Below are 13,288 nucleotides of genomic sequence, written 5' to 3' on the forward strand. Positions count from 1 at the left end.
TGTCTACCTGACTGGCGTGGGAAGGGCTACCCCACCACCTGTCCGTATTCAACTCCCTCATTAAACTTCAACAGCTGTTCCAGTTTTGCGAAGTCATCATCATTATTATTATCATTATTATTATTATTATTATTATTATTATTATTATTATTATTATTATCATTATTATTATTATCATTATTATTTCTATTATTATTATTATCATTACTAAGCAACAACACTAGTTAGAAAAGCAGGATGCTATAAGCCCAAGGGCTCAAACACAGTAAAATATCCCAGTGAGGAAGGGAAACAAGGAAATAAATAAACTACAAGAGAAGTAATAAACAATCTAAATAAAATATTTTAAGAACAATAGGACTGCTCACTTGCTCCCGGTGCTACAGTTACCAGTTACCCGATAAGTACTGTCACTCACTCCCAAAGAAGAAGAGCAATTGCTGAAGGTCCCAAGGAACCTTTAGTGAATGGCCTTCACACGCAACTATTGTCTTCATTGCCATCTTCTCAAGGAAAAAATGTAGGACCCAATAAGACAAAGAAATTAGGCCAAAGGGAATGAAGGAGGGAGAAGAGATTGAAAGCAGATGAAGAGAGGGGGTGAACTCTACTTCTCCTTGCCAACCATTCTTCCATCAAAGAGGAATCGTGGTTGGGCGACTGAAAATGACTGCGCTCCTGAGACGGAAGTTACAAGAACTTCCTCTGCCATAACACAAACCACTGCACAGGGGGTTTTGTCACAAGGGCAGCACTGGGAATACTCACTGACACTGCAACACAGGGATCACCATCCAAGAGAACAATATTAGCACCAGGTGAGTGCGCCAGATAATAATTTTCACTATTGGACACCCAGGTATTGGAGAAACTCAGTCCAAATTGGGTAACTCCCTTCTGAGGAGAGAAACTACACTATATGTTCATTGTCTCCTAGATCTGAAGAACGAGATTAACACTCTAAAGGGAGAGGGGCTAATTATCACTCTTTCATGAAGGTAAAGTACAAGGCATATAGGGGTTTCGAAGGCTATATCCTCATTGGAAAAAAGTTCACTTCAACACAAGCTTAGCTTTCAGTCTTTCTGCTTAAAAGTGAGAGTTCTCACAAAAATAAAATATAGTAAAAACCAACACTTTATCACAAACGCATGAAAGAAAGGATCCAACACTCGAGAGATTAACATGCCAGCACATATATGCCTCATGATAAGCAGGTAGAAGAGGCTTCCCCAAGTGCCACCTGTCGCTAACCAACTACTTTGTTAAGGATCAAATGGACATTCCAGTGCCGCTGAAGATATATCCTCATTTTAAAGGACAAAAAGTTTGTATATGAGTAGGTACAAATATATCTATGTAGAGGAATGATTCATTAAATACAAGCTCATCAGTATCATGTGATGAAGACCTTTGCTATCATCCATTAAACTATAATAGCATAGAATTGCAGACAAAAACAATAACTTACCTGGAAAAACTGAACCATCAATTTTAAATGATGAAATGAGACAAAATGGATGCATCTGAAAGACCTTGAACTGGAAGAAATACTCCCTTTCATTTCCAGTATCAAAGGTGAGTTTCGCAGACTTGACTACTAGCAAATCTTGCATGAAATTTGAACTCATTGAAGATGCCTTCATATCTCCTAAGTAAATGCTATCATAAGTTTCACCTGTAAGCATGTCTTGCCTTGTAAGAATATTCCCTTTTCTTAGGGCCAGAATGGTAGGACGATACTCTGGAAAAAAAAAAAACATTACACATAAACTTCTGATGTCATACTGTATTTAAAGACCTAATTGGCCTCCCTTCCTTTATGGAAGTATATTGTACCCCTTTATCTTACAAAAATAAATCATGCTACAGGCAATATGTGGATGACTGCTGATAAGAAATGCAAAATAAATCACTGATGTATCAAAGCTATCATTTGATCACAGCCTGGATAAAGCAGTTCAATTTGTGCCACTAAGTAATAACATAATAAAAGACAATATACTGTATTCAGTTAATGACAGGTACAGTATATGTGGATGAGATCATGGTGAGGGGTAGATGGAGATGGTTTGAGCATGCTCTTAGCACTCCCCAAGAGAGATTAGTTCACCAAACTTTCAACTGGGCTCCACAAGGCACCAAAAGAGTTGGGAGTCCCAGGTCTACATGGCTGAGGACTATGAAGCATGAAGTAGATGATGAATGGAGAAGTATTGAATTAAAAGCTCAAGGTAGAGACGACAGGCAAAATCTAACCAAGGCCTTTTGCATCAATAGGCGCAGGAGGAGGTGATGATGATGATTAACCAAACATTTCAAGATAACAACACTGAATAAACAATAGAGCATTTACCTTTCTGAGGGTAATCTGAGCGATAGATGGGGTCTGATATGGTGTACAACAAGACTTCTTTTGGGCGAGGAGCAAGATCTGTATGAAATACCTTCAAAACACGTCCATCACTACAAATCCGTTGCATAACACTTTCCTGCCTCACTAATGAAAGTAAAAAAGATAAATATACTATAATAAAACTGCAAATGTATGTAAAATCTAAAATATAGTAGTGTACTTGCAATTTGTTCACTACTTACATTGTATCTATAACCAGTTCTTGTAATTCTTTCACAAGAAACTTTCCAACAAATTTTGTGATAATGTAGATCAACTTGACCATTTCAGATTCAGGCCATTCATTAACTCTGTTCATGCTGCATACACCTCACATTTAAGTTTACATTTATTATAGTTGTAATGAAGTTGAATTACAGTACATCAGGTTGGAAAAGTCCATCAGTCGGTAAGAATAAGCCTAGTGAAAGACCTACAGTATTTTGTAGAATTTCTACCAAACATAACAGTAATAGTTCATGGTTTCAGTTTCATATGGAGCATTATAAGCTATATTTGCATGTGAGTGCCTTATTCAGTATACTAACATGACAAATTCGTAGATAATTTGTATTTTTCCTAACTATACAAACCTTAGCTATCTAATAGGGGTTATTACTTTCGGCGTACCTGAAATGACGAGCCATTAAAATTTAATGAGGGTTTACTACCCACACCGCTAGTTAGCGGGGGTAGGGGAGGGTAGCTTGCTACCCCCCTTCACACACCTGTGCTTGAGCTCACTTTGCTAGGAGGTAGGACTTCAAGGGGGATAGGGCTGGCGGGCAAGTTTGATTAAATAGCTAAGGTTTGTATAGTTAGGAAAAATACAAATTATCTACGAATTTGTCATTAGTTCCGTAACTGACATACAAACCATGCTATTTAATATGGGTGACTCACCCATTAGGAAGGGTGAACGTCCCAGCCAGTACTGGCTTTTTGGCTTTGCCCGGGGGCTCGTTATTTGAGTGTGTCAGCACCCAGCACCTCGCTAGAACCTTGCTACGCAAGGAATGCAGCCTACGCAAGCTGTGTGTGAACATATAATGAAGTGTGACTCGTCCTAGGAAGTTGACCTGAAGTTCCTTAGATGGAAACTTAGACTAGGACTCTCCCAATACAACCTCGTCAGGGTATGGGGACGTGACAGTATTAACTTAATACTAGGAACACAAGTGAACATGGTTTACCTGCAGTGGTTTGAGGTCAGCTATGCAGAGAACCCAGGATGCTGCTTTCCCCAAGAGAGGGGATGATGAAGAAAAGAATAAGGGCCAGTCAAACCTTTTCATTCATGCAGACTAAAACTGGGTAACAATGCCCTCAACCTTCTGCTACTTGTCCAATAAGGAGCTTGAGGTTTTAAACCAGCTGTTGTGCAGCCACCACAGAGCCGATAGAGAACATATCGAGGCTCCTGTGGGTCACGTCTTGCAGGTAGTGGGCTGTGAAGGCTGTCTTCCGCTTCCACACCCCAGCTTGAAGGACCTGCGTCACTGAAAAATTCTTTTTGAAGGCCAGGGACGTAGCTATGCCCCTGACATCATGTGCTCTAGGGCGACGTGATGGAGGAGGGTCTGGATTCAGGGACAGATGAATCGCCCTACGAATCCATGCAGAGATGGTGTTCTTAGTGACCCTCCTCTTATTCCTTCCTGTGCTAACGAATAAAGCTGGCACATGAGGACGGACTGCAGCCGTTCTCTCAAGATATAGCCTCAAACTCCTTACTGGGCATAGTAGGAGATGATCTGGGTCATCTGTTACAGAACGGAGACTAGAAATCCGGAAGGAGTCGAACCGAGGATCCGATACTCCTGGATTCTGAGTCTTAGCAATAAACTCAGGGACAAATCTGAACGTTACCTCACCCGTTCCCCTTGAATGGGCGATGTCATACGAGAGACCATGAAGTTCGCTAACACGCTTGGCCGAAGCCAAAGCTAGTAGGAACACCGTCTTCCAAGTTAGGTGGCGATCTGAAGCCTGGCGTAATGCTTCATAGGGAGGTCTCTTAACCCTTTTACCCTCAGGCTATTTGGAACTTTCCAACCCTTTACCCCCAGGGGTTACTTTTTTTTTCAAGTACATTTTGCAATATAATTTATTCAAATTGCTCTAACAGCCTTAATTTTCGTCATAAAGAGTTCAGGTTGTTCTCATTCTCTTGAAAAATACCTGAAGTTTCTGAAAAAATTATCAAAAATATGCAAAAAAAAATATAAATAGCAGTTTTTTGCAAGGACGTACCGGTACGTCCATGGGGGTAAAGGGATGGGTTTTGTGAAACGTACCAGTACGTTCTTTAGGGGTAAAAGGGTTAAGAGACCTGAGAACTCAAACCACGTTCCATGGAGGAGGTCTCACTTTCGACTGAGGGCAGGTAAGTTCATAACTTCGTATGAGTAGGGAAAGTTCCAGCAAAGAAGAAATGTCCATTCCTTTTAGCCTGAAGGCTAGACTTAAGGCTGAGCGATAGCCTTTCACTGCCGAGACCGAAAGGCGCATTTCTTCCAGCAAATACACGAGGAACTCCCTTATTGTTGGAATAGTGGCATCGAGTGGAGAGATACCCCTTCCACGACACCAACCACAGAAGACTTTCCACTTTGCCTGGTAGACAGCTGCGGATGACTTTCGCAGATGTCCAGACATCCTGACCGCAACTTGTTGCAAAAATCCTCTCTCAGCGAGGAGATGCTGGATAGTCTTCAAGCATGAGGTCGTAGCGAAGCTACGGCTTTGTGGAAGATGTTGGCGTGTGGTTGTCTGAGTAGATTATGTCGTGGAGGGAGCTCTCTCGGTAGCCCTGTTTGGAGTTGCAGAAGGTCCGGAAACCATTCCGCGTGATGCCATAGCGGAGCTATGAGGGTCATCGAAAGATTGACCGATGTTCTGGTCTTGTTGAGCACCCTCCTCATCAGACAGAACAGGGAAAGGCGTAAACGTCGATGTTGTCCCACAGTTGTTGGAAACCATCTTGCCAGAGAGCCTTGGGATCCGGAACTGGGGAGCAGTACAGCGGAAGCTTGGAGTTCAGAGCTGTTGGGAACAGATCCACAGTCGGAGAACCCCACAAAGTCAGGACTTTGTTGGCTACTAGATGATCCAAAGACCACTCGGTACTCACTATCTGAGACGCTCTGCTCAGATTGTTGGCGAGCACATTACTCTTGCCTGGAATGAAACGTGCCGATAGTGGAATCGAGTGGACTTAGGTCCATCTCAGTATCTCTACTGCAAGATGGGATAGCTGCTTTGAAAAGGTACCTCCTTGTTTGTTGATGTAAGCCACTACTGTGGTGTTGTCGCTCATCACCACCACAGAGTGACCCGCCAGGTATTGTTGGAACTGTTGAAGGGCCAAAAAGACGGCCTTCATCTCTAGAAGATTTATATGGAGGCAATTTTCTGATTCTGACCACAGGCCTGAGGTCGTGTGGTGCAGTACGTGGGCCCCCACCCTTTCTTTGAGGTGTCCGAAAACAGCATCAAATCTGGGGGGAGGACGAGAAGATCCACTCCTCTTCATAGGTTCTCGTCTGTCGCCCACCACTGGAAGTCCATCCGTTCCGCAGGTCCCATAGGGATCATGACGTCCGGGGAATCGTAACCTTGATTCCACCGGGACTTGAGTCGCCACTGGAGGGATCTCATCCTGAGGCGACCGTTAGGAACTAGACGAACCAAAGATGAAAGGTGACCGAGGAGACGTAACCACGATTGGGCTGGAAGTTCTTCTCGTCTGAGAAAAGGGCTTGCGTCCTTCCTCAGCCTTGCTATCCTGTCGTCTGATGGGAAGGCTTTGTGGAGATTGGTGTCTATGATCATGCCTAGGTATACCAGTCTTTGAGTGGGAAGCAGAGAGGACTTCTTGAGATTTACCATGATCCCCAGATCCTGGCAAAGTCCCAGAAGTTTGTCCCGGTGTTGAAGAAGGGATGACACCGAGTCTGATAGGATCAGCCATTCGTCCAGATAACGGAGGAGACGGATGCCGATCCTGTGTGCCCACGAAGATATTAGGGTGAACACTCTGGTGAAAACCTGCAGTGCTGTGGAGAGACCGAAACACAGCACTTTGAACTGGTACTCCTTGTTGTCTAGGCTGAATCTTAAGTACTTCCTTGAAGACGGATGGACTGGGATCCGGACGTATGCGTCCTTCAGATCCAGTGTACACGTGAAGTCTTGCGGTCTCACTGCTAGTCTGACCGTGTCTGCGGTCTCCATGCTGAACAGAGTTTGTTTGACAAACTTGTTCAGAGCCGAGAGGTTGATGACTGGTCTCCAGCCTCCAGACACCTTCTTTACAAGAAAGAGTCAACTGAAGAAGCCTGGGGACCCGTCGAGGATCTCTTGGAGAGCGCCCTTCTTCAACAGGGTCTGGGCTTCTGCCCGAAGGGCTTGCCCCCTGGCTGATCCCATGACAAGGGAGCTCAATGACACTGGATTCATCGCCAGGGGAGGTAGAGATGTTGTGAACGGGACGCGATATCCCTGACTGAGTACGGAAATCGTCCAGGAATCGGCCCCGAGTTGCTGCCACCTGTCTCCGCAACTTTGTAGGCATCCCCCCACTGGTGGACATGCAGGGGGACTGCCAATCCTAGCGTTTGTGGCCTCAGCTGCTCCCACTAGGATTCTTTCCTCCTCTGGAGGACTTTTTGCCTTTCCTGTCCTTGACAGGAAAGGGCTTAGACACCACTGTCTTCGCTGCTACCGTCGGTTTCGTGGTCTTAGTAGGACGGGTCTGCTGGGGTGCTGGAGGTTTATAGGGCTTGGATGTCAAAGCCCTATGCAAGAGGGAGTCTTGGTGGAACTTCCTTCACCTCTCAGCAGCCTGTTCCACATCCTTAGGCTCAAACAAGTTCGTTCCTTCTAAGGAAGAATGCCTGAGCCTATTTATCTCGGTGCTAGGGACCTTCTGATGGAACCTCTCAGCCACCGCATCCCGGCGTTTCAGGATCGTATTCGCCCACAAGTTCGAGACTTGGTGGGCCAGAAACTCGAACGTGCGAGTGCCTGAGAGGAGGAACGTCTCCATAGCTTTCCTGGTACGGTCTTTGGAGAAGTCCTCAGAGCGTATCAGAATACCTAAGGTCCCTAACCAGGTATCCAGCCACGAAGTGGCTTGCATAGCACACTTCGCAACCTTCTCCTGGTTAAGGATCTCAGTTGCCGAGAACGAGACCTGCTGGTTGGAGAGTCTCTCAAGAGGGACTCCCCTGGTAAGCTCTTCCAATGAATGGTGGAGAGGAAGAGCTAAACAAGGCTCCTCCAAGATCTCGAAGTACCTCCTCTGCTGTACGCGAGGAGGTGGGAGAAGCTTGTTTCCGGCACTGGAACGGTTGGAGGAGGCCAACTCAAGAGAGTTGGACAGCGATCTTGTCCCTGGTACTCTTAACCCCCTGAGACCAGGGCAGAGCAGCACTAGCCTTAGAAGGTTTTTGAGTGCCAAATACGCGGTCCAGGATCGTGTCTTTGCCTTCTCGAGGGGGAATCTCTGGGTCGGCAAACCCATTGAGAGCCCTAATAATAGTCAGGACCTGCCAAAATGCATGCTCTGACTCTTGTAGTTCTCCTCCGGATGTCAGACTTGCAGCGAAGTCTCCTGTCCCCAAAGGCTCTTCTTGGGGATATTCATGGACGTTCTCCGAGAGACTAGCTGGCTCCGTCCTAAGCCTTGACGAGGATTTTGGCACTGTCTTTGAGTCCTTCGTCTCCTTCCTGGGAAGGATGTAGGACTCTAACATAGACGGAGGCAAGTTCTTCTCCGCTCCTACCCGGGAAGACTTTCCAACGCGAGGTGGGGTTTCCCTCATTGGTGCGATGGGGGAATGTCTCACCTAACGTGACTCCCCTGAGGACAGGAAATCCTCGTCCGACAAGGAAGGAAAAAAAGTCTGGGGGGGTGAAGGAACTCGCCTCGAAGGCATACGAGGAGACAACTTAGCTCTTGCGAAGTCACCGCATCCGATGGCGAGTAGGAGCGCATGCGGGAGACTGTGGGTTCACAGGAGCTTGCGCAGGAGACTGATTGCACGCACATGTGTCCATGGGCGCGCAGGATCAGGTTGTTGGACACGCGGGCGAGAGTTTGTGTGCCCCAGAAGATGTCGTAGGGTGCCCGCACAAGAGAGATACCCCTGGCGCGCGGGCGCAGAGTTGGAGCCTGTGTGAGTGGGCGCGCATCTTGCGGGCGCGCATTAGTATGGTGGCGAGCAACTGAAGGAGAAGGTGGATGCGGGCGCGCAGAGCGCGCGTATCCTCGCCCAGATCTGGGGATCGTGGGCGCGCAGGAGAGATGGCTATGCGTGGGCACTGGCGCGCGGGAGAGCGCTGGCACGTTGGCGAGCGCTGACGCGTAGGAGAGCGCTGGCGCGCATGAGGTTGTTGGCGCGCAGGAGGTTGATGGCCCGCAGTGGCGAGCTACCCCAGGCAAATCCTGGCGTGCAGGAAAACGTTGGCGCGCATGCCCATCATGGAGCATAGGGGAAGTATGCGCGCGATGGCGCGTACGCCATTGATGCCCTGTAACAGGTTTCGGTGCCTGACGAGCATGGTAGTCAGGTTTCGTGAGCGCATAAAGCGCATCAGCTCTCAGGAACGGCGACGGCAGGTCAGCTAGTCTGTCGACATGTCCTCTGAAAGGTCGACATTCCACCGAAAGGGATTGCGAACGATCCGCTGAGAGGTCCAGGACCATAGCAGGAACAGTCGGTGAACGTTGACGAGGCTCCTCTGTGGAGGACTGCAACGACGATGATGAACGAAAGAGGCGCCCCCTCACCGCTTTCAAAGGTGAAGGAAAGCCTCTCTGGCGAAGAGGAAGGGGAGCCTTGCGACGGATGCGCTCTCTGGGGGCCGTTGGATCAGCAAGCTGACCTGCAGTCCTCCGAAGAGGAGTCTCTGTAAGTGAACTCCCCCCAGGGAGAGAAACACTGGCAGGAGAGACTGTTGGACTTATTTTTTCCCTCGTTGGTTGAGCAAGAACGGGAGAAACTAAGCCTTCAGGTACTGCGAGATGTGAAGAGGCAGAGGTATTAGGAGATACCGCATTGGATACCTCTGACACCACAACGTCGACAATTGCCAGAGGAGCAACCTCTGCCAAAGTCGGCGATTGCTTGACAGCGGCACCCAATCGGATGATGTCAAGTAGAGCTTCCTTGGAGGGCAAACACTCGAGCCCCAAGGAAGACCAAAGCCGAAACAAATTGGTTTATGACACATCCTCCCCCGGGGGGAGAGGTGGAGCTGCCTCGCTAAGGGAGGCAACACCATCTCTCGAAAACAGAACCACGGTCTACGCTACCAATCGACGGTCTCTCGAAAGAGACCGATCGAGTGGGAGCTTCGGAGGAGGTTTGGGCAACGGAAGAAGAGTCCTTGGTTTTTTCTCCTTTCAAAGAAACCTTCGAAGGAGAAATATCCCGCCTGGACTTCTTCTTACGTCGCCGAGAAAACCTCTCCCACACCGTTGGCCTCTACAGTAAGGGCAAAGGGTGTAAGGGTCTGTCTCGACCGCCGACATGAATGTTCCGCAGGGGCGGTCGGGTAATTCAGGACAGGTGCGCATAATTGCAGAGGCTAACTTCACACACAAACCTGTCAAAGAAAAAGCGAAAAAGCAAAAAAGCATTAATGGCTGCCAAGAGAGAGGCGAGGATGAGAGAGGACACGTCCGTCTACCATCCGAGCTGAGAGCAAAGTGAGCTCAAGCACAGGTGTGTGTGAGGGGGGAGGGGTAGCAAGCTACCCTCCCCTAGCCCCGTTAACTAGCGGTGTGGATAGTAAACACTCGTTAAATTTTAATGGCTCGTCATTTCAGCTACGCCGAAAGTAATACCCCTATTAAATAGCGTTGTTTGTATGTCAGTTACGGAACAAATAAGCAATCCCATTTATCATGCAAACAAAGATCCTTTCCTTTACAATTAATTTAACAAAGCTAAAAGAAAGTTAAGAACACAATATCTGCACATTCTACTATTGAATTAAGTATAAAATCCCTTAATTCACAACCCACAAAATCTTTACCAGCGCGGGATAAAAATGAATGATAACATAGCAATTACATACTTGAGAGACAGTAAAGAAATTTCACTACAGAGTTATATTTCATTTGTCTAAGACAAAAGACTCCAAAGATTCACCACCAATTTAATAAAATGCCATACCAAGCTATGCAACATAACTAAAATGCTATATGCTTGCCCTTTCCGTGGACATTTCTGGAACATAATGCTTTACCCACAAAACATTATCTAGGTACGTTTAAGAAACAAGCAATACTATGTCTTATATTACATTCTCCTAACAGGATTCCCTTTAAAGACAGATAGTAAGTAAAACACATTCCTGATACCTTAGAACCTTAGATCGGATAACGCAAGAATATAAAGATGCTAAGAAAACCCTTACACTATTTTACCTTTTATTCTAAATGGATCAGTGATCCACATCAAATCGCCGCTAAATTCTAAAATGGAGGTTTCTCTTCCTCTGAAGACTTGCTTCCATCGTCTCCGAGGACCAAATGTCACATGGCGGAGTGCCCACATGTTTGACCTGTTCAACAGAAGTTTCTATTATTTTACTATAAAAATCTAACTATGAAAAATTAACCCTGGAATACAAACTCTCACTGGGACCAAACTTACCACAAACGATGGGTGTGGAAAACCTAGTTTTGGAAAATATAATTCTGAATTATTCCTTGTTACTCTTAAACTATAAAAGCTAAGGACTTGTCCTTCTACACACACTCTCCAAGGTCACTGGAGCATCAGCATGGACAGCCACAACCCTTTGGCAAAACAGCTTACTGTAGTGGATATAGGCAAAACGGGTGCATTATTTTGTAGGAATTATAATAAGAGACATGCTAATCTGTTCAATAGAAAACCATTAGCAACAAGTTAGAACTTCTGAAGCTGCTCCATCAACTCAACGGCCAGATAAGGAAAATTATACCACAATCTGGACATACCCAAAATAAAACTCCAAAAACACTATATACTATTAAGCCTTATGATGGAAAAGGCCAGACTGTAAGAATTAACTGCATACCTAGTACTATGTATAGGATAGTACACTAGTCTGGGTAGATCTGAATGCAAAAGATATGACAAATTTGGAGATAATTTGTATTTTTCCCTAACTAATACATACCTTGAGTTATTTATTTGGATTGTCTGGAAGGGTGCTATTAGACTTTAATTGCGAGGTGGCAACCCTGCTTGAGTGGGGAGGCTGGAGGTGGCTGGGGGGTACTCAGCCGCCCCTATATATACTCTCACAGCAGTGAGAGACGTCACTTTTGATTGCAGGGAGGACTTCTGGGGGACAAGTGATGGCGGGCCAATTGATATAAGTAACTCCAGGTTTGTATTAGTTAGGGAAAAATACAAATTATCTCCGAATTTGTCATTTATTCCCATACTAACAAACCTTTCGTTATTTATTTGGATGACTCACTCTTAGGTGGGTGGAAGTTCTAGTTCTGGCATGGACATTGACCCAGTTTTACCTAGTACAGTATATGACTGTGATCTAAGGAAAAATCAGACATCTCGCTATAATATACAAAGTGAGTACAACAGCAGCCTGTGCAATGCAGTTTAATAGAGGTTGTTGTCTTGTATGAACACCTTCTGAGTTTATATAAGAAAACGAGACGTATTCCATTGCTTACCTCGCAGAAAAGCAAAGGGGACATGGACAGTATATCAATTTATAACTTATACTAGGCTACACAAGGGAAGTGAAAATTACCTGCAGAGGTTGAAGCCAGCTTGCAGAGGGACCCATGGTGCTGTACCCCAAGGGAGGGGAAGATGAAGAAAGAAAAGCCAGACATTCTCTCATTCATCCCAGTCTTAACCCAGGTAACCAATGCCCTCAACCAACTGCTACTTGTTCATCAAGGAGTCTGAGATATTCTTAAATCACTTGTTGAGCAGCCACCACAGGACCGATTGTGAACGTATCATGTCTTCTGTGGGTCATGTCTTTTAAATAATGGGTTGTGAAGGTGGTCTATCTCTTCCACACGCCCCCTTGAAGTACTTGCAGCACAGAAAAATTGCGTTTGAATGCCAGGGAAGTGCTGATTCCCCTCCTCTTTACTCTCCCTGAGCTAACAAACAGAGGTGTTAGTCGGAGCCTTGTTGCTGCAGTGTGTTTAAGATACTGTAGTATCTCAAACGTCACTGGTCATAGCAACAACTGATTTGGGTCATTAGTTACACAACGAAGACTCGCAATCTGAAAGGGGCCGAATCTGTGATCCAATACCCTCAGATTTTGAGTACTGTATTAGCAATAAACTCAGGGACAAAGCTGAGTTTCACTTCCCTCCATCCCCTTGAATGGGCGATGTCATACAAGAGCCCATGTAATTCACAGACTCTCTTTGCCGAAGCTAAAGCGAGCAGGACCCCGTCTTCAAAGTGAGGTTTTGGTCAGTTGCATGGCATAATGATTTATAGGGAGGTCCTTTTAAGGGTCTCAAGACGTGAACTACATTCCAAGGAAGAGGCCTAATCTCTGACTGGGGGCAAGTGATCTCATAACTCTGTGTGAGTAAAGAAAGCTCCAAGGACGAGGAAATATCCCCTCCCTTTAGCTTAACCCTGGATAGGTACGGTGGGTCGTTTGCGACCCCGAGCGTCAAAAAAAAACAGGTTTTTCTCACGTGACTCACCCCTGTGACTGAATTTGTGGGTGATCGACCTGCAGGAGGTGTCTCCCCTACACGCTCTAGTAGTGTCCAGATGTGCATTGCTGTAGCTGTACTCCTTCCCCGATTTCTGAGACGCATCGGGGTCGTTTGCGTCCGAGTTTACCCTTCTGAGGTAGTTTGCATAATTATCAAAGTTATTA

At 46.0% G+C, this 13,288-nt stretch overlaps 1 protein-coding gene across 1 annotated transcript in view; it reads right to left on the reverse strand.

Annotated features, from left to right (window-relative positions):
• The window catches only part of LOC137660250 (DDB1- and CUL4-associated factor 17-like), an 80,725-nt gene extending 69,758 nt beyond the window's left edge, over positions 1-10,967 (reverse strand). The window contains exons 1-3 of the mRNA XM_068394991.1: positions 10,836-10,967; positions 2,357-2,500; positions 1,472-1,744 (exon numbers count right to left, since the gene is read on the reverse strand). Coding sequence (XP_068251092.1) covers positions 1,472-1,744; positions 2,357-2,500; positions 10,836-10,965 — 547 coding nt within the window. The 5' untranslated portion in view covers positions 10,966-10,967. The remainder of the gene's footprint in view (positions 1-1,471; positions 1,745-2,356; positions 2,501-10,835) is intronic.
• Between the last annotated feature and the right edge of the window lie 2,321 nt (positions 10,968-13,288).

Source organism: Palaemon carinicauda, chromosome 20 (assembly GCF_036898095.1).
Source record: "Palaemon carinicauda isolate YSFRI2023 chromosome 20, ASM3689809v2, whole genome shotgun sequence".
Taxonomy (NCBI): domain Eukaryota; kingdom Metazoa; phylum Arthropoda; class Malacostraca; order Decapoda; family Palaemonidae; genus Palaemon; species Palaemon carinicauda.